Source organism: Embiotoca jacksoni, unplaced genomic scaffold (assembly GCF_022577435.1).
Source record: "Embiotoca jacksoni isolate LCO1_2020_lvr unplaced genomic scaffold, fEmbJac1.0.p SCAF_5, whole genome shotgun sequence".
NCBI lineage: Eukaryota > Metazoa > Chordata > Actinopteri > Embiotocidae > Embiotoca > Embiotoca jacksoni.
Window position 1 is genome coordinate 14,361,210 of NW_027185403.1, and position 22,273 is coordinate 14,383,482.

General features: G+C 39.0%; 1 protein-coding gene across 1 annotated transcript in view; it reads left to right on the plus strand.

Annotated features, from left to right (window-relative positions):
- The window catches only part of ctnna1 (catenin (cadherin-associated protein), alpha 1), a 75,443-nt gene that overhangs the window by 3,192 nt on the left and 49,978 nt on the right, over positions 1-22,273 (plus strand). The window contains exons 4-7 of the mRNA XM_069170889.1: positions 6,860-7,026; positions 7,740-7,859; positions 9,467-9,736; positions 15,236-15,439. Coding sequence (XP_069026990.1) covers positions 6,860-7,026; positions 7,740-7,859; positions 9,467-9,736; positions 15,236-15,439 — 761 coding nt within the window. The remainder of the gene's footprint in view (positions 1-6,859; positions 7,027-7,739; positions 7,860-9,466; positions 9,737-15,235; positions 15,440-22,273) is intronic.

Below are 22,273 nucleotides of genomic sequence, written 5' to 3' on the forward strand. Positions count from 1 at the left end.
CTCAAGCAAAACTAATATTTGAAATTTGCTCTGCACCATTAGATTTTTCTTTGAATAGAAAAAGATTGTGCTTTTCAAACACAATATAAGCGTGTTATTTCTAAGATTGCAGTGATCATTTCACACATATTGTCGAGCCCTACTCTTATGTCTTATATCCTGTACACAACTGTGGCAAACATATGTCCTTCCTGGATATTTATGTCACTCTGGAAACTGTGTACTAGTTTTTGGCTAAAGTTTGTAGTGTCTATTAATGATGACAACACAGTCAAAAGGTAATCATCATACTTTAGGAGGCTCGTCTTGTAGATAACTGAAGGATTGAGGCGGTGGTTGTGGAGATTTGTCGGGTATTCTGTGTAAAAGGTCATCTATTCGGGTTGCTAACTTCTTGTATTGCGGAAATGACACACAAGCCATCCACCGTTCGCTCTTTTTTTTTTTTTTTTTTAACTCAATATGTGTCCCTGTTTACCTGTTGCCACGGAGATCAGAACAGCAGCGTGCATTGAGTGATAAAGGAAAAAAAAGTTTGCACATGTCACTGATGGTGTCAAATTTATTTAAATGGATATATATCCACCTGCCTGGTGAGAGTCCACACCCACACGGTCCATTTCCAATTCAATTCCATGACTCCCACACGTCTTGACACAGGAATCCACTATCAATTCACCAGCCAATGAAATTAGCATTTGTCTTGCGATAGCAGGTTCCATCATCTAACAGTCACACCAGCAAGTCTCATTTATTCATTTCTGTTCCGTAAATCTGACTTGTCTTTTGACATACTGGCAGACCACTGAGACCAGGGAGCTATGACTCGAGGGTGGCTGTTATCACCTTCTGAAGTGACATCTGTGTCCCTGTGTCTTTCCTCCCCAGATGCCCAGCCAGTTAGATGTCCCCTGCTCGAGCTCTGCTCTGAGTAGTTGGGAGGTAGAAGACATGTTGCTAGATATGCTGTGCAGCGCTCAGCGCCCAGGAATGTTACTGTAGTTGTGGTGAGCTGTCACTGGGCTGGAATTCAGTGACTGTTGTTAGCTGGTGCCTGGGCCTGGCTGTCAGCTATGCCATGCTGCTCAGTGGAGCGTGCCTAGACTGATAATACGGCCATTGAGCAGGGTAACACCCTCCCACCACCTTGGATTCAGAAAGCATTTTCCACCCAGCTGTGACTTACCAGCTGTTTAAAATGGGAGGAGGAAAAAAAAAGTTGACATGATGATAAAGGATGACTGTGCATATGATGCAAAGTAGCCAGTGTGGACAAAGCATTTTTCTCCTTCTTTTAAATGTTCTGTATTTTTTTTGCTTAACTGAATATATTCTTTGAATATTTATAGAATATATTTTATTGATGCTAATGATAAATGATTCATCACAAAAATCAGTAGATATTTAGTACACTATGTTTTCTCTCTTTTTTTGTTTTACTCTGCCTTCTCTGTCTGCTCTTGTCCTTGCTCTCTCCGTCTCGCCCTTCTCTCCCTGTCTGTGTCTTTGTTGTCCGGCTGTTAGAGAGGCTTATTGTGTGATATACATTTTAATCATTTCATCATGCACTTGGTGGACCGCAGGTGAGCGTTAGATAGATGGAAGTTTATTAAAGGAGCACTGATCACTATCTACCCCCTGAAAATGGCCTTATTGATTTTGTTCACAGGGGGGGAATAACAGCCGGAGGGTGCAGTCTGTGTTCAAGATCTGTGTTGTCGATCATTTGCACAAACTGCTGTAGCTCTCCGTCGAGAGTGAAATAGGCAGAGTCTGTAAGAGATGGTTTTTCTTCAGATTTGATAGTGCAATGTTTGTCTATCTTTTTTTCCCAAAACTAAACGGTGCTTCAGTGAATTAGAAATACGTCTCTAAAAGTGTATTTAAAAATACAGTATACTAGAATAGTGATGACACTGCTGATTTGATGAAAATGTTCACAAATTTGTATTATTGGTCAGAAGTAAATTTCCAGTAAATATCCCAAGCAACATTTACATGTTTTATTATTAATCTGAGGATATATTCCTCTTTTTAGTTCAATTTCCCTATAATTTGCTTACCTGGCGTAGCTTTTCTATTGCTCTTTTGTTAAGACCTGAAATGATTTGTCGAATAACCTTTAAGGCAATTGACCAAAATATTCAGCCATATTTCTAAAAAAAGAAAAAGCCAGATATTCAGAGTTTCATGTGTCATATTAGCCAAATGTTGAATTCTAAAAAATAGTGTGGAAATATAGCAATAATATATCAATAATTCATAGTTGCAGGCCTAGTCAGCACAATTTCAACTGTGAGGGACATTATACATTTTTACATTTTATAAAGTAAAACAAATTCTAGAACATTGTGGAATGACATAGTTAGTTGAAACCCTGTTGGAGAGAGTTTTTGCAAACTAGTCTCCAATACTTTATGATATGATGACACTTGGTGCTGATGTGCTGCTAAGGCACAGTCACAATCACAGTGTCTGCCTATTTATTCTTGTTTATTTTAGTGTTTTTATATGTGAACATTTGAATTCAAGCTTCCAAAAATACTGAGAAAGTTGCAGATAAGCTACAATGACTATTTAAGATCAAATATTCCTAGCTGTCAGTATGGGAAGGATTGTTGCACTGGCAAGAAAAATAATGTGAACTCTTTGAAATTACACATGCAATAATTGGTCAAAAAATATGGTATGATTTCCTTCTAATTGGTGAGGTGTATTTTGTTTTAATGCTTTAAGACAAATTTATACATAAATGCAGATAATTACATAGTTCACTTGTTTTTCTTGCTACTGTATGTAGTGGCATAAATAAGGGCACCCTGAGGCTGATGCCGACATCAATATTTGAGTTTTTAAAACTTAAACTCAACACGCATGCAACGTCTAGATATGTGCAAGAAGTGATATATCATGTTGTTGTTTGTTTTAATCTTTTGTTGGTTGTAGTAGTACTTGCACACAGTGAAACCTCTTGATTGTTAAGTACTGTAAAGTTTCAGCAGGTAATTGCTGAAGTGCACATATTCTAAACTAATTGCAATGCTAAGCATGCACGATGCTGGCACAGGTTGTCTGTTTACTTACCTCATGGGGGAATCTATGGATGTCTACTGTTGTACTAATCGGTGAGGCTGCCTTTCAGGCGGTCTCCAGTTAATCTCATCACTAACTGCTTTCTAAACTAGTAGACAAAGAAATCATTGTCATGCTGTTTCCTGTTTAGCCTCAGCACCAGCCCATGCTTCAAAACCTGTTTATTCAGTTTAGACCTTTTGATCGCAGTTCAAACAAGTGGACCGTCATGGAACGAAGTGTCCAAGAGCTCCTTCAAACAAAATTTAAACGGGATTACAGAACCACTGAAAGAGCTGAATGACAGCACCCACAGAGATGGGAACGATATATTAGACAGTAGGAAACCAAGGACAGTTGTTGCGCCGTTTTAAAGACAATCAATTGATTTTATCCGAGGCAAGCTCTCCCCTGACAAACACATTCATCACATCAATGAAGATCATCCGGAACAACTTCACAGAAAAAGAAGCTTGTTTGTATTTGTCAAGTTTGACAGACTCGTAGTAAGGAAAGAAAGAGGTGGCGTCACAAATCTGATGATGAATGTCAACAACTAAACCAACATTAATATGCACAAGCCTGTTAACAAGTCATGCTCAGGTTCTTGGTTCTAGTACAGATAACCTCTGGTTATTTATCCATTAGAAATGCTTGTGCCCATGCAGAAATGCAGAAGTTAAGTATTTCTCATTCCCAGGAAATAGCATACTCACAAACTAAATATGACCCTCTTAGTGCTACCTTTAGTTGTGCTATCAGGGATACTGTTCTACATGTGAATGCCTGGAGCCTTTAAAAGAGCTTTGGTTGTATTGCTGGTGGTCTGTCAAATATTCAGCATGAATTCTCACTACATCACTGAAACACTGCTTACATAAAGATACAGTTTTTTATGAGTAGCAGTTAAAATTTTAAACGGCATCTACTCTTTTTATTTTTTGTATATTCAGTGATACTTAATACGCAGATACAATCTAGATAAATGCCATTGTAGGTTGTATCTAACCTCATTTTAACAAATGAGTCTACTTAAACAGTTTCCAATATCCTTGTCATGGTTATTTTATATCTGATTTTAATATTAATGCTCTGCATCCTGCAAATCATGGAAATGAGAAATCCTTAGACACAGTTCTCATTATTTCTTTGCAGGAATATCTAATTCCATTCGAATAATTGATTTTTCTGCAAAATTCAGTCACTGAGAAATTCATACCTGGCATTTTGTGTATGAAAGTTGCAGTTCCTCTTTATTTTTTTCCAAGAACAAAGGATGGACAGTTAAAAGTAACCAATTTCAATCTTATCATTGGCCGTATGCAGTACACCCCCTGGGAATTGTAGTTTTATGAATGGAAGCCTTATTTGTTAAGGAATACAAAAGCAGGCTGGAGCACAGTGAGTGCAGACCAAACATATACAATCGAGAAGCATCCTGAAATGGTACCATACGTATAATAAATATATGTACATATATATATATGATTGAACTTAGAGTTAAAGTAACATTCTCTATCTTGTTTGGTTCCTTGGCAGCACCTATGGTTATAAGAAAAAAATCAGCTGTGTTTGGAAGTTCCCCAAACAGAGTCAACTGTGGAATGTTTTTCCTTTTACTTTGGATTTGAAGTTTTTGAAGTTGCATCGTTGTTAGTCATTAACCTTTTTATTTTTTTGTTCACTCCTTGTTTACTAACAGCAACTGCAACATTTTCTATTTTTCTTCAATGCACCGCTTCAGACACGTGTTGAAGAGCGTGACCGTCGCACGACTGACAGTTTGCTGAGTTTTTAATAAAGCAAATGCAAGGGCTTTCCTCATTGGGCCGCAGGCTTAATCTTTGTTGTGTAACCTTGGCGATAGATGATGACTTTACCAAAAACATTTTAAATACATATTACTTTAAAGTCATCCAAATTTTGGTTAAAGTAAAACTTTAGTGCACTCATGGCCTTATGAAGACCGTTTCTTCCGAGGATAGACTGTATGAAATTTATCGTTTACATCCCACCCATATTCAAGAAATACATTTAACATTTTTAAAATTTAATAACCATCTTGAAAAATGAACTAGATCACATATCAGGATGGCTTAAGATCAATAAACTGTTATCTAATGTGTGAATCCACACGATGAGCCTTTGGCTTGTGGTTGTATAAATATTAGCTTCCTTATAGATGTGTCATTGTAAAAGATGTAATTTCAGTGTTGTGTGTGTGGTCAGAGGTGAAACAATGAAGAACTGCTTTTCAATCTCTTTCATGAGCTTGGTTGGACTGTTATTCTCTAAACGCATCACTTGAACCCAAACCTAGATTTTTGTTCTTAAAGCAAATATGATAAATGCTGATATTCAGTTGGATTTAAAAAAAAATATATATATATTTTTAGAGAATCTGTGGATAGATTTGAACATAGATAAACAGAAGATTTGCTCTGCGATTTAAGGCAAATGGGAAATGTTTCAGCTCGAGTGAAAAAATGTGGTTATTTTGAGTTGCATGAATCAGAGTGTACAGAAACAGCCAGAAAGGAGATCATCTGAAGGAAAATAAGAGAAAGTGAACTTCCTGATGAGTTTGTGAATCAGGCTGTCTGAGCTGTCACGCATGCAATCGCCCCTCGTTCAGTCAGTTGGGGAACTTATTGACTCTGCTTGAGGCCAGAACGCACTTGGAAAACATTCCAGAGGTCTAAGCCAAGACGTTGGTTCACTTTGTATCTAAATACAACCTGCTCGTTATCTCGGAGTGAAAGGGCACACTGATGCTTTGCCTTTAAAAAGAAACACTCTAAAGCACTCTGCTCCTACATGTGCACAGCCAGTAAATCATATTTTTTTTTCTTAATAAGATGATGCATTTTGGTTTCATGAAATACCCTTCCACAACAGGGAGGGGGGGTGGGGGGGGGTTTGTAAGAATTGTTGGCCAATGGTAGGTTTGTAGCAACATGCTGCATCTGGTGAGTCAGACTGTAGAAATGTGGACAACTACTTGACCTTTAGTTTGCTTTGTGTCTATTGCAGCCATAGTTGTTATTAAGCCTTTTTTTAGGGTTTGAATTCTGCTTTGCCTCCATTGAAGTAAAGTACGGATTTACTGTCTTGTTCATGATGTGAGACTACAAAGTCTATTTGTGTGCCCAGTCAACTGTGCAGGCCCATCTAATGTAGGACAAAGCATAGTGCTGGACAAACCAGACAGTGAGCCTTTTGTTGTGGTTTTGACCTCTTTTTTTTTCTGAAGGCCTGTGTGTGTATGTCCATTTCCATGCAGAAACACTCTTGTGTGACACACGTTGACCCCAGTCAGGCAGAGAAAATACATCAGCCTCTCCTGCACAGTGCTCTAAATCTCAAATAAAGACTTCTGACGCAGTAAACCTTTTTGCCTGAAACAGATTCTTGCTGTTTTCAGACATCAGTAATTACTGATACACCACTATTCATGCTACAAGCCAATGTTGCCACTGCTACTAATAATAACAACAGTATTTTGCACTTGATTTTTGTTCACTTTAATGCATAACAGGAAAGGCACATTGAAAAACGCAACGCAACCAATCACAACCAATCACAACCTCGGTAAAGCATGTGCCAAAGTGAACATTAATGTTCCCAGCTTGACAGTCGGATATATTTCCGTAGTTCCTACAAAAGATTGGGAAAATGTTCCTGGTCACAGACACTTACAGAAAACTAGTCTGTAATAGTTCGTTTGCAGGTTTCATTTTAAACCCTGTAATTACAGTAGATGCTCTGCTTTGCCACTTGTTCCCAGGCGAGTCGATGCGGATGGCTTCTGGAGAATTTGCCGAAGACCCCTGCTCTTCAGTGAAGAGGGGCAATATGGTTCGTGCTGCCAGAGCCCTCCTGTCAGCAGTCACACATCTGTTGGTGCTGGCAGACATGTCTGATGTCTACAAACTTCTACTGCAACTTAAACTGGTGAGATAATCTACATTCTTCTGCATATTACATGTTACAAACAAGCTTCATTCAAATTGTAATTATAGTTGATGAAAATGTCCAGAAAGATCTGTGAAGTTATAGATCTACTTTTTTAGTCATTCTCTCAGGGACACAACAGGGCCAGCTGAGGCTTTGGTCTGTGCAAGTAAAAACAAGGTGGTGAAACCAAATGGACAGGGCTTTTGGAAAAGCTCTTTCATGTCTTCATGTCACAACAGTTTGCCCAAATGTCCATGCATGTGTTGGACAGGAGAAAGAGGGTGATCAGCTTGAATTAATCATTTTCTTTGTCAATTACTCCTTTTTAATAAATGAGTTCATAAGTCTAGAATTTTTTAATTTCTTGTAAAATCTCATGTATCAAAACAAGAATGTGTGTCCTTTTCATTGTTCTTTTCCAAATTGATATCTTTTCATCTTGTGAAACCTAAGCTCATGTGCTGCAGCTAATTCAAATCACAGCTCCATTGATTGGCTTGATTTGATAGCAGTTTTGAAAACTGCTCTTTAAAAGTTCAACCATAGCTCACTCTTGGATATTATACAACAATTCCAGCATTTTCCTAATGAGCTGTAATTTCTTATTGTTGACAGTGATCGTTCACCAATTTACAGAAAGGACCTGTTCCTCCTTCTGTCACCGTTACTGCCTTATGCATCGTTTAACTATTTCCATTTCCCCGGTTCAGGTGGAAGACAGCCTGGTCAAAGTGCGCAATGCAGGAACAGAGCAGGACTTGGGAATCCAATATAAGGCCTTGAAGCCAGAGGTGGACAAGCTGAACATCATGGCTGCCAAGAGACAGCAGGTAATGTATAGTTAGCAAAAAAAGAAAGCCACGGTCAGATTGTCGGACGAGAGGAATCTGGTGGGTTTAATTGGGTTTGGAGGTTATTAGGTACATGTATGGGTGTCAGTGGTCTTGTAACCCATAATAAAATAGGCTTTCCAACCAACACGTAAATTGTAAGTAAATCAATGGGATAGAATAAACGAGAAGAGTGCCTCATGCTTTAGCCGGGCAATTCGATGCAGTGTGCATGAATTACATTCTTATTAGCAGCTACAGTGAAGTGGGCTGGGAGACAAGACCATAAGCGATACACTCTAAATGTGACAAAACACATTTCCCTGAAGAGAAATATGATGAGAAATGGCACATTGTTTTCCTTCACTATCACGTAAGGACTACTCAAAAGTGAGGCTCATTTCCGAATGCATTTTCTGGATGAAACAACTTTTTTGTGCAGATCCACACAGACGCCAACACCTAAAAATGACTGTAAATGGAGGTATCTTAGTGAATATCAGTTTCATAATAGATGACAAGCGACATGAATTATCTCTTTTTTTGTCCAGCTCAAACACGCATTCAAACAAAGTAGTATACATATTAGTTATGTTTTTAGGTTATCGTCCACGCTGGCCTTCGGTATACATCATGTAAGGATGTTTGAGTTCTTCCTGGCACTAAGAGTCGTGGCAGGGCTTAAATGGTTAACTTCTTTTTGTTTTTAACATGACACTGTTAACATCAGCAAATTAGATGAGAGACTTTCTAATGTTTGTCTTTGTATGTAAACCGTAGAAACAAACGTGACACCTTATTGGAAGGAAAATGAAGCTGAGAGTAGAAAATGTCCACTGCACAGCGCTCCCTCACCCACATGACTTTTGATGTCTTAAGGCCATTTTTTAAATCAATAAATGGACCTGACCGAGACATAGTTTATTGGACATGTAATAGTTGCCACATCATACTACTTCATGTCAGAAAGTTAAAGCAGTGATGAGTATCAGCTATATGCCTTCCTTAAATAACCTCTCTGCAAAATCCACCAAGACCAGACAACTCTTGTTCTCCATATTACCTTTCTTTAAATGGACAAATAATCAGTGCTCATGACACAATTACTTATACTTTGAAATTGCACTTTCTTTATGGATGGAGAATGTGTTTAACTGAAGTGGATGCAGTAAGTAATGGGGCCCTAACGACGAGTGGTAGTCAGACCAACCCGGGGAGTTTTCCATTTGGAGGCAAGGCTTTCGTTTTGTGTATGCAAGCTGGTTTTTTAATGTCATAAATCTTTGCCAGCGATCACTATCTCTTCTCCACCCTCTATGAAGATGTAATTGCAATACAATGCCGAGGTCTGAATAGCGACGCATTAAATTGCAAAGGCACATTATAATGGCCTGATTATGACTGTGTTGTGTTACCGCAGGGGACAGAAATAAATCTGGGTCATCCAGAACAAACTCTGTCACACTTAGTGTCTCTGTAAGGGCATGACAAGCCCCTTTTGAATCTAAAGTACATTACCACCAACTATCCCCCCAGTTTAACCCTTCTTCTTTTTTTCTTTTTTTGGTTTATCCTTTTCTACTTTCCTTTTCATCTAATTTTGCTAGGAGCTAAAGGACGTTCACCACAAGGACCAAATGGCTGCAGCTCGTGGGGTGCTACAGAGGAACATCCCCATGCTGTACACAGCCTCCCGAGCCTGCCTGCAGCATCCTGACGTGGCCGCCTACAAGGCCAACCGTGACCTGATCTACAAGCAGCTGCAGCATGCAGTGTCCGGTATCTCCAACGCCGCCCAGGCCACCACTACTGAGGACTCGGCGCTCAGTCAGCCAGCAGGGGGTGGAGAGCTCGCCTATGCCCTCAACAATTTTGATGTAAGTCAAATGAGTGGTTTGCAAGTCACAACCGATTTTCCTTTTTTCATGTGTCCAGATGGATGTTCAGGTATTTGCCCAATCAATAAACAAAATACATTTAGGATTATATTTTCAACAGAAGTCTCAGTTCTGGGGGCATGACAAAACATGATTTATTTATTAACAGAAACGAGGGCTTGTTGAGAACGTTTATAGTTGGGTCAGAGTTTGTGGTTAGGTCAGAGTTTTTGTTTGTAGAACTAACCCAGCTGAATCATAAAATGACCATGAACCCTTGAAGGGCTTGTTGAGGTAGAAACTAGGACGAGATACGTGGACAAATTGGGACATGGCTTTGGGGTGCATCGGATATATTGTTGAGTCATTGCTACATCATTCCTTGATTTGATTCAATGTCAAATGAAGTACATTTACACAAATATAGTTTTTAGAGAGAGACATGCATGAGGCTGTACTTTCGAGAACATCTTGTAAATACCGTGTGTTTACACGAACAGAGGTTCACCTCCTCTTTGCCTTAGCTGCTAAGCTTTGCTCTTCCGTTGTTGATTGTAAAGAATTCAGCTGAAAAATCATTTTTAAATCGGTCATTGTTAAGAAAACATTGCAAGTTGAAATCTTATGTTGCAGACAAAACGAGGGTTCTTAATTTTTGGCGTTTTGCGCAGCAAGCTACCCTGATTTGCTCAAACACTTTGGCTGTTGCTGTCTTTATGCTCAAATTTATGCATAAAACCGTTATAGCTCTGGAAATCATTTAATGATACTTGTTGTTTTTACTGTGGACTGCCACCAAATTCCACAGGCAGCTTTTAGTTCTAAAACACATTTTGCATTAATTTGCTAGAATATTTTTTTTTCTTGTTTATTCTTTGTACGACGGCCCTTTTAATTATTCAATATAACTTTTATAGAGCATTTGGCTTTGACCTCAACGCTGATTTTTAAAGACCTTATTAAATAAAGGATCGCTAAATATGAATATAAAAATGAAACTAAAAGGGTATATGAAGCATGTGATACCCCTACTCATAATATTGACATTAAACAACAATCAGCTGGAAAAAACATAGAGCTAATCACCTTAATGCTGCCTGGGGTGATAAATGCAAAGATGATTAACCTGATTTTGTTTCATTGTAAATGTCTTCTGTCAGACTTGCAAAGCAGCTCAATGTTTGCTGGAGATTTGTTCATATTCAGACAGATTCGTCAGTGACGAATTGAACTCTGGAGAAGTGCAGGTTTCAACGTGTTGTCTCTTTTTCTCGTTGCATTACTCATCATGAGTTGATCAGTTAGTCATTTAGCAAGACGCAGTGTCTTAACTCGATGTACTGCTCGTGCTGTGAAACTGTTTCCACCGTGATTGATGCAATCTGCATGGTAATGCTTTACGTGCCCACGGCCATGTGATGTGCTGTTTAGTTGCGTAATCTTTAGTTACGATTAATTACGGTTATTACAAACCAAGGTTTTTCCGAGTGGTTTCTCCCAAATAGGAAACTAAGCATTGAAAAGTAACATTAATAGCACATAACCAGAGCTTCTCCAAAGTGAATGCCTGTAGCGTTGATTAAGTTACTGCAATCAGTCAGAAAGTGTCCCGATGAGCCCAAGTTTTAGTATAATGGGTATCCAGATGTTGTGCACCGTGTTCACTGCCCCTCAAAAAAGGAACATGCAACGTGTCTGTGCCTCCACGTCACTGCCGAGTTTCTCCTGACAGTGAAGACTTAATTACCAATCACACACATACAAACACTAATCTGTTGGGAGCCTCGACCCACATGCGATTAGGCAAAGATACAATATACTGTATTGAAATAAAGTAATAAAAAGCTCACTTTCCATTCAGAAACAATATTTCTTTTGCTGTAAGCATTATCTTTAACAGGCAGCTCACGCCGCGCTTGCGCTTGTGAAAGTTATATTTTAAAAGCTCATTATTACAGTTTTATGTTTCTCCGTAATTTAGCTCGGTGTTAACGATGTTTCTTTTTACATTCTTTGTCAGCCCTTCAGCTTAAGTCATTTTCTGGTGTCTCAAAAATATATATTTTCATAAACGTGTGGACTAGGCAACGAGGAGAAACAGGGGCAGCCCTAGTTTTTCTGTTGGTGGAGGAAGAGATGTTTGGGAATTGTTTGTATTTGTTCGCATGACAGAGGAGAGCAAGACATTCATCTGTCTGGAGTGTGTAACCAATTGACATCACCAGGCACTTGGTATCTTTCCTGATGGTTCGTTTGCCAGGAACGTAGTGCAGCCAAATTCAACTCGTTCGTTTTGGGGCTTTTTGTGAAACACATGCTCTCTTGGATTGAAGTCAGGTGACTGACTTGACCAGTGGAGATCAGTGAGCTGCCAACAAGCTCGGTGTTTCCGTCTCACTACGCTGTGGTCAGACAGGTTGGTAACAGTTATATCTTTTAGTGCCTTTGACTCATGACTCTGAGGTCACTGCTGCGTGTGCTGGGTTTTCTGGCCTCAGATGATTTGACTTTGTTAGTGTACAATAATTGGAGCAAAAAACATGAAAGAAGCACCAAACTGGAGGTCCTGTTTGGATGTCAGATACCATCTGCCACCAGTCAACAGTGTTGCACTTGCACTTCGCACTTAATCAACAATGTTGGCATGAGCTCCATGTCAGCCAGAATCACTCACTGATGCTGACAAATTGCTACTTAAATCTACCGTTTTAACTAGCAATTTTTCAGTTTTCATAGCTGTAAATGTGTTTCCTTCCCGCAATAAGCCATCTTGCATCCAAAAGGAATTTGCAGCCCTGTATTTAATTCTTGCCTCTGATTTGAAAGTGTCGTAGCCAATTTGATTGGAGAAATAAATACTTGTATTTGACAAGGCAGTTTCTTGAAATGCAACACCTTTTTTTTCCGAGAGGCCTGGCCAAAATTAAAGTGTAGAATACGTACCGTATACTTACATACTTAAGTCTTACACTCTCCATTTCAGTCAGTAGCTCTCAGCAAGACTAATGAAAAATTTAAACTAACCTTTTTAAGTAGTAAATGTGGTACTTGGGCATAGATCTAAAAGCTTCCCTCATCAAGTGAACATTGCACACCAAAGCACTCTCCCAAGTGAGTATATAAAACCATGCGGTTAATGGTCTAAATACATTTGTATATTTAGGGAAATAGCAGGCTGATGGGTTGAGAAAGACGAACTTTGTACATGATATCACAAGTAACGTTACTCACTGGATTCTCCTGTTTCTAGTGTTGAAATACTAATTTGCATATTTTTGTATTCAGGAATTCATTAATGGGTGGCCACTCAGACTAAGGAAATTTATGTTAGACGATTATAAACTATAAATGCATTTCTTCCCAAGAACACAGGATATGCTAAAGGATAATCAATATTAAATAAAATGTCAACCATTCAGTCCCATAGATCTGTCGCATCAATGATTATTTTCCAAGTAATCATACATAAAGTCACTCCCTAAAAAACTCGGATACAGGCCTTTTCCAGAATACCTCCTTTCTGATGCCCACTCTCAAATACAAGGCAAAATTAGCAAATGAGTCAACCCCCCCATTCTCTAGCTTCCTCCTCCATGTCTCTCTCGTGTGCCTGTTGCCATGGTGATATGACACGCAAGCAGAGGAGGTCAGATGAGATGGAATGGAGGGGGCTGGAGGTGGCCGTGATGGAGGGCGGCCTGCCTAATAAACCGCAATCCTAACGGCTGAATGTTTGAATATTTTGTAGCAAGAAAGCATCAGCAGAAGTGAAGAGTTCATTTGTCATCGGTGAAGTTGGCTTTCTTTCCTTGGCTGCCACAAACATGGTGATACCTTTACCCTCTGCAGCGCCTCACCAGCATGACAACTAGTTGCCTCTCTGAGCAGGCTTGCCCCTGTGAAATGAGACATTTAAGTGGTCTCTCATCCTGCAGATATAAAAGTGAAGAGTGGGTTACTATAGCATCTCTCTCCCTCAAATTGCAAATAATAAAGGCAAGGAAATGAAATCCTTTCACGAAAGGCACCATACAGTTGTATGTAAATGTTCTGGCACCCCTGGGCAAATTCTATATATTGTTGATTTTAGTAAAAAAGAAAGAAATCTAGAATGAACCATCATTCAAACGTTAACACACTGTTACTTTTTATTACGTGAACTCAAAAACCATTAACAAAAATTCTGTCATGTGAAAAAGTTTGGGCGGAACTTATTTACTCCCTTAATCAGATAACACAGCTTGCGAACCTTTTTTCCAGCCAGTTCTTTGGTTTCCTGATAAAATATGTCCTCACAGATTTTTAATGATGTTCAAGTTAAGGGACTGTCGGGGCTGTTTTCCAAAGCATCAGCTTGTATGCGTGATTTGGAAGTATGCTTTGGATCACTCCAGTGTTGTAGAAGCCAGCCTCATGTCAGCTTCACTTTCTTAACTGAGTGCATAACATTTGCATCCAGTACTTGCTGAACTTTAGTGGTCCACATGTCTGTACAATGTTTCTTTTGTATGTTTTGTATTTTTTTTAATTTTTTTTTTACCACTGGCCTTTGAACTTGAATCTCACCACAGCAAGCTTGTCCAGTCCTGTTTTTATCATCTAAAAAATATTTTCAAGATTCAACCAATTTCATGCTTTTCGGATACAGAAGTAGCTCTACATGCCTTTGTCTCATCACAACTGGACTACTGCAATGGACTTTTACAATTTTGTAAACTAGAAATCAGTTAAAGGGATCCAACTTGTAAGGAATGTAGCTGATGGACTTTTACTAAAATCAGGAAAAATCACTACACGGGCTACTGATTTGCTTTTAAGATTTATTGTTGCCGTTTATGTTTTAAGGCTCTTCATGGTGAGCCTCCAGACTGTACAGTTGCTTTTCTCAAACCTACCTGTGCACAGCCTGAGGTCCTCCGACAAAAACCTGCTGGCTGTGTCTAGATTAAAGACTAGCGGGGATCGTGCCTCTCTCAGGCAACCTGGAATAATCGGCCTGAGGAGCTCAGACTCACCAAATCACTATCCTCTTTTAAATCACAGACTCACCAAATCACTATCCTCTTTTAAATCACAGACTCACCAAATCACTATCCTCTTTTAAATCACAGACTCACCAAATCACTATCCTCTTTTAAATCACTCCCTAATAATAATCATTTTTATTGCTGAGCCATTAAGCTATTTTGATGTTTATTAATATTTTTTTTTTCTTTCTTTTTTTTTTTTTTTTTAAATCATTTTTCCCTGCTCTTTGAGCACTGATTTTGGGAAGTTGCTACACACCAATATTATTCTTAATATGGCCTACAGACAGAGAAGGACAACATATTCTCACCTTTTGGTTTTCCGGCTGACCTGTCAGTCAGTCAGATCAGCAGTGCTGGCTTGCCAGATTTCTCTCTTTAGTCATGGAGAGGGACAGATCAGCGCACCATGATGACTTGTTGCATTTGTTTGGCTCCCTGTGTAATTTTCCTCATGACCCTTTCCTTACAGAAACAAATCATCGTGGACCCCCTGGCGTTCAGCGAGGAGCGCTTCCGCCCTTCTCTGGAGGAACGCCTCGAGAGCATCATCAGTGGCGCTGCCCTCATGGCCGACTCTTCCTGCACACGTGACGACCGCAGGGAGCGCATCGTGGCCGAATGCAATTCTGTGCGCCAGGCTCTTCAGGACCTTCTGTCTGAGTACATGGGCAATGTAGGTGTCTCACTTTTCTATTTCCTTTTTCTGCCACAACACCAATTCTTGTTCTGTGGGAAACAAACTTTGGAGGGTCAAAAGATGCACAAAAGTCAACAGAAAACATCAACTTCAACCTTTATGTTGAGTGCAATAAACTTATTCTGTAGTTAACTTGCTTTACAGATACCGGCATACTTGCAAAGAGGTTTCCAAGTGAATCGTAGCACATACATGCACTAGTGGAAAAAGAATACATTGCCATCTATTTAGTCACTCACCTTGGTTGTTGTCCTTTTATTACAATAATAAAAATCATCTAATTCTTAACTCGTCTTCTGACACAATGTTTACATGTGTAATGGACAGCACTTACACTTAATAACTAGTTGCTTGCTTTGCCTTTCCTTCATCTGTGTATAGAGAGTTGCTGTTGCGTGTAAGAAAAAAAATTTAATTCCAGAAAAAGGAGATGGGGTTAGTATACAGAAAAAAGCAGAATAAGATCTGGCTGGGAAGCTCAACCCACAGCCCAGAATTTCCCCGGGGAACCCCGGAGGGAAACAGAAGCCTCGGCACACTTCTTAATTTCCTCTGACTGTCTCGCTCTTGTGCTGTTGTAGGAGTGTGCTGGTTTTGATGTGGATGAGTAGGTTGTTTGATCTGGTTAGATTTTAAGCTGCTATGTGGTGGTGCTTCTTAAACTAGATGGAGCTGCTGCTGCTGTTGTCGTTGTTGGTGTTTTACATGGTCAGTGAAACCTTAAAAGTACATGGATTGCTGTGTACAGTATTTTCACTGCCAGATTTGTATCCCCATTTACACTTGTTATTTCATGCGTCACATATCCTGATAAAATCCAAATGAGATTTAAGACATCTGCACTTAAGATTCAACAGGGGTCGGCCCACCTCAGTCTATTCGGCTAACACCTATTCATAACCTAATACTAGAATATAAAGTAATCCTCTTTATGAACTATGAGCGAGGCGAGAGTTTTATCTTTTTTAAATCATACAACTCCCTCGCCCGTACAGCTCGGTGCACTCTCAGCCACACAGATCATTTAATGTTTAATTTAATCAGGGTTCATAAATGCTACAACAGCTCAGCAAGCCTTTATGTGATTGTATGTGTAGAAATTCTTGGAACTGGTTCTCTTGTTGCTTTCATAAGACGGAGAGCAATAGCTAATTTCAATGCACATTTTTTTTTTATAAATTCAGTTGCCGTTATCACAAAGACAGAGGAGACGGACTGTAAAGCATGTGTAAAGAAAACATGACAGCTAGTAATTATTTTCACAGACTACTTTTTGACAGCTATTCACTCAACAAGAATATAAACGCAACACTTCTGTGTGCATAAAAGTCTTATATCTTTTACTTCAGCAAAAATTCATGGTTTATTTCTCTCAAATTTGTTAAAAATAATTGTCAGTGCCGACTTCATCTTTGTCAAATAATCCATCCACCTGACGGGTACGGCACGTCAAGATGCTGATGAAACGGCGTGAATATTGAACAGGTGTGTCTCGGATTAGTCACAATAAAAGGGCACTCAAAAATGTGCAGTCTTGATGTGTATGAGTAGGTATGAGCTACAGACAACCAACAAAAGGCACATTTTATTCACAAAAATTTGAATGCTCAAACATATTGTGGCGAGTGAGTTCTTGCATGACCTTCATACTCGCAGCACATGTTCGAGATCTGCGTGCACAACAGCGTCTTCCAATATCAGGCAATGTTGCTGCGCATTAAAGAGGAGAGGACCAGCGTTCCTTAGCTGTCAATCAACTACCTGATCGACTCTGAGAAGGAGATGTGTCACACTGCATTAGGTAAACGGTGGCCACACCAGATACTTCTGAGAGCTGTGTGTCTCACAAAAGACACATTGTGACTAAATGTGATTGTGGTTAATGTGACTCTGGGAAACACTGTCCTGTTACTTTTTGTTGAACAAATGATGAGCTATTATGTCATTGAAATCATCTTCACTTTTCAAGGCTGAGAGAGTAATAATTTGCCATCTATTCAAGTATAAAAAGCTTTCCTTTTAGCACAAATGAAGGCTGCCGTCGTACCTGTCTGGGCTTTAATTTTCTAACCGTTCATCTAAAGAAATCAAAATTTCTGTCTTTTGCTGACAGTAAATATATATTAAACTTGGAGAAACAAATCAAAATATCTGATTGTTTTAGGACACTGATCGTTGGCTTCACTGGTGAGAAAGTGTGTCAGAAAATATTTGATCCAACATATCCAAATGATGATGTAGAGTCTGAATCCATTATACACTTTAAATTCCATTGAGATTATATGTAGACTTGTCGTCATCTTTTGCGCTTTGCGAAGGCAGTGCATAAGTAACATTTTGAAATGACAGTGTTTGTGTAATCTCTTGTCATATCTCTTCAAATACTTTCAGTATCACTTGACAGTTTAGGTTCAGCAACAGAAAAGCTGCCATTATGATGCCACGGTGTTGAAAATAAAACCAGGTCATATGGATATTGAGTCACAAACTTCTAACCATCTCAAGTAAAAACTGAAAATAACTAATATAAACACTTTTTTTTTCTGTTTGTTCAGAGTTAAATGTTTTGTTTCACACCACCACAGTTGCCTATGTGTCACGTGAAAAAAACAGTAATTGAATCATTTCAACACTGCTGGTCAGCGTGCATCCTTTTACATATTTTAATCTTTAAAATAACAGTTTGGACTTTATTAAACTTCCACAAGAGGTGACTTCAGGAAAACCCACATTGATTTCTTTAGCGAAATCGAATCAATCAGATTTGTGAAGGAAGAAGCAATGAAACTGCTCTTTTCATTTTTCCATTCTGTCCTTCAACCGCTGTTCCATATTTCTTTTACCCTGTCGTCCCCTCAGCCAATATGTTGAGCAGATTTTTCTTTTCTCTATTGAGAAGAATATCTGTTCAACCATCTCGCCGAAGATCCTTTCTGTAACAGCAGAATTTCAGTGCGACCCAGTCACCTGTAATTCCATTGCTGTGATAATACTTATTTATTACTGCCATTGAGCAGGGAATTCACCTGTTTTGTGCAGTTCTCTCTGGCAGATAAAATCACGAACTTCACAGCTTGCCCATTTCATTCATGATGTGCTACAGTGGTCCTGTGGCTGTAATGGATGTCTGATCAGGCAGGGTGTGATGGTTGCACAGATTTGAACTATTATCTGCACAGCAGTAATTTCCCCAGAATACAAATAGCTTGACAATGCAAATGTTGCAAATTGATTACCAATTAAATCTGATATTGTTTGTCCAACTACCAAATGCTTCCTGGCTGTTGGCTTAAAATGTGGTTGCTGATTTTAGCATGCCTGTCTGACGAGTTATTGCCTGAAGCAAGAACCTTTCTGGGCCAGGAGGCAACTCAACATAGTCCAAATACAGTATTTTGTGAGTCTTTAAGTTGCATTATAAATAGGCCAATTTAAGAGTTTGAGATCCATTGCAAGGCTTCCAAACAAGGTATTTACTATAGCAGAGAACTGAGCAATGGCCTTGGCGTATACCTGCTTATTATACGGGGAAAATGGCTATTCTGTCTCTACCCAAAAGTAATCTGTCGTCTTGTCCCTTTTGTCAGTGATTTTGAGAGATTCTGCGGTACAAGACCAATATGTCTTTAGCAGAGATAATAACTACATATCAACTACAGTAATGTAGTGCATTGTAGTAGTTGAAGTGACAGTAGTAGTAGTAGTTCAGTTCAGTAGCTGTGGGGGCAGATATTTGAAGATGCCTTCATAGCTTAATCCCTGGATTTTAGTGGAACTCCATATGGAAAATATTCGGCCTTTCCCTCAGCACTGATGTTGTGTCACTAGAACGTGTGCGATGCGTTGGGCTGGAGAAGCAGAATAATGGAGTTGTATAGACGTTTAACATTCAGCCTTCTATAGCATCTTCCAAAAAGGGTTGTGAACAATTATCACATAACCAGCTCTGAATCCGGCCGATATTACAACAAAAACCTGGTAGTTGCAACAAAGTTATTGTCAACGAAAAGTTTACGATAGCAGCTCAGTAACATCCTGTAGAAGTGCAGTAAAATATGTGCTTCATGCAGGAGAGGAAATGCCCTCCTTGAGCAAATTATACACTACAGGCACATACTCACCAGTTTGCTGGGAAATATACTCAGTGACTTGATGGCCATGAGTTTGACTGCTTGTAATTGTGATTGTAGATAGAGCAGTGCAAACAGTATGCTGCCCTTACAGCAAATGGGTTTACTGTCACAGCTGATGCTGTTAGACTGACTCCAAACTCATTCTCTTTCTCTCTCCGATCCCTTATGATTTTTCGATTCCCATAGCTACAAGTTGTATTTACCCCTTCTTCATTTTTCTTCCTCTCCTTCTGACTGATAAAAATTCTCACCATCTTTCAGTGAAGAGTTTTCAAGGATTGAGACTTAGGCTGTGTTAAACTTACCACTATAAAAATCTGTTGCATGTTTGCTTTAATCTAAGCTTACATGAGACCCAAGGAGACCTTTGCTTTATGATTGCATTTATCATCATTTCAAGTTCTCTGACCAAAGGATTTATCTTTGCATAATAGCTGGTTTTTTTAAAGTGGAGTATTTACCTTAGAATTTCCAAATATATTTATGTTTCACGTCACACAGAAAATTGTTACCAAAGGTCCCACTTTTTACAATATTTTCTGGCATCCCAGCATCTTTGTGCAGATATTTAGGATGAAAAAAGTTTAGGGGGTCTTTTTGGCATTTTGTCTTCATTTTGACGTGACAGTCGAGAGGGGCAACAGGGGTATTAAATGCATCAAAAGAGGCGGCAGCTGGAAATCAAATCGTGGACTGGTATGTGACCGTTGGTGACGGTTATGTGATCTGTGCCTTAACCCATCCAACATGATTCATTGTGTAGGTTTGTTTAATTAGGTACACTACAAGTGGTACAACTCCAGTATTAGTTTACAAATAGTTTGTCTGCAGGCAGACTGAAACACAATGTTAAACTGTTTATTAAAAATAAACTTTTGAATCTTCTAAAAATATAATAATATTTCCATGATTTTACATTCAACAGGGATTAAACAATTAATGTAATCGCTAAGAATCTCAGTTTAATTTGAACACCATAAAATGTCTTTAAATATACCCCTCATACACAGGTGCTACACATAAGTTCAATTGAACAGCATCACTGCATTGGCAGTTAAATTATTGATTTTCTAAATTAATACAACATATTGAAGTCATTTTTACAAGATCAGCTAAAGCTTTGAGATCTGGAAAAGCTGCAATGGCTGTTTTGGTCAGGCTTCGCCACAACCGATCATTTGTTTCCATCTACACTATCTCCTATTATCAGGGAAAGTAAGGCTGGCTTTGCAATTGTGGAAAGAGAAATGTGGAAAATGTATAATTTTAATGAAAATATAATTTTATTACATTACTGGTTTGACGCCGAGTGTTTTTTGTTCTTTTCCTGAGTTCATGGAGTGGGAATTCTGTACAGTGTTAATGATGATCATTTACCAAGACCAGAGCTTGTCTCCTTAGCCGGTGAAGTGGAATGGCGCGTGGGGGTAATGGTGCCACAGCACTGCCACATGGTGTGACCTCAATTATTACATATTGTCATGACAGTTTGGCATGGCACATGTTAACTGTTTCTGCCACTTTTTATTAATAATGCATCTCTTGTTCCCTGCATCTGTCAGGGTTTTGTTTCCCGTCAGAGGGACGTTCGCTTGCTTTGACATACACATCTCCTGACATTTAAGTTCCTTCAACCTGATGTGATACCGTATCATTTTCGCCTACATGAAAAGGACATGCCTGGCCTCTGCAGTAAGCCCCAGCCTGTCTCTCCGCTTGCTGTTTTTCTATGTACCTTAATCCCACTTAGTGCTCCTTAACATTTCTCTTATATTTTGCAATCTCCTTGCTGAATCCTTTTCCATATTTTCTCCGTCGCAATCTCGCACTTCCCGTTCGTGTCCTCTTGTCTCTCGACAGCTTACTCATTCCCTGCCTCGACTTTTTGCCACGGGCATCTGAAGAGGATGACAAAATTTAGCTTTATCCCTCTGTCGCAGTGCCTGCATAGTGCCTCTCATTTCAAATACAGTTTTGGTTGGGCTTTTAGACTGCATACCTGATAGTTATAAGCTGTGTATAACCTAACAAAAAAAACACTAATTTATTTGAAGTAAAAACAAGTGCATACTTCTAATGGGGATATTAGTTGGCATTTTACCTGGGCTCTCATTTGTCACAGGTTTATGAAAGATAGTAGAAGTATGATTTCATGCCCAGGGGGTGAGAATATCATGCATGTGTAGGGCTTGTGAACTAAAAAAAAAAAAATCAACATGGTGAAAACTCTTTAAGAATTTTTTTTTAAGGAGTTTCAAAGATGCGAGACTTAATGAAATACCAGAGTGAAAGCAGTTCAATTTATCTATATGTAATCTCATCTAAATGCATAATTAAAACAAATTACACTACACACAATGTAACAGGGGAAAGATTTAGTGTCCCCAAGGCTTTTTGTATATTTACAGCCTCCATAAAACACTGGTCTGTCAGTAACAGCCTGTCAGGCAACATTTCCCAGACCTGGCCCTTGATCTTTTGCTGGTGAATTCTAGGCTTTTTGATTGGCTCTGCTAGGAGGTAGATGAGATGCCCTTGTTTATTTTATTTTTTAAGAGGGCCATGGACTTGCAAAGGGAATTATTGTGATACAATGTCTAACATGCAACTTTTCCCTTTTCACAGTTGTGCAGGTGAATGAACTTCACGAAACAGCATGCGTATTGGTTTCATAAGG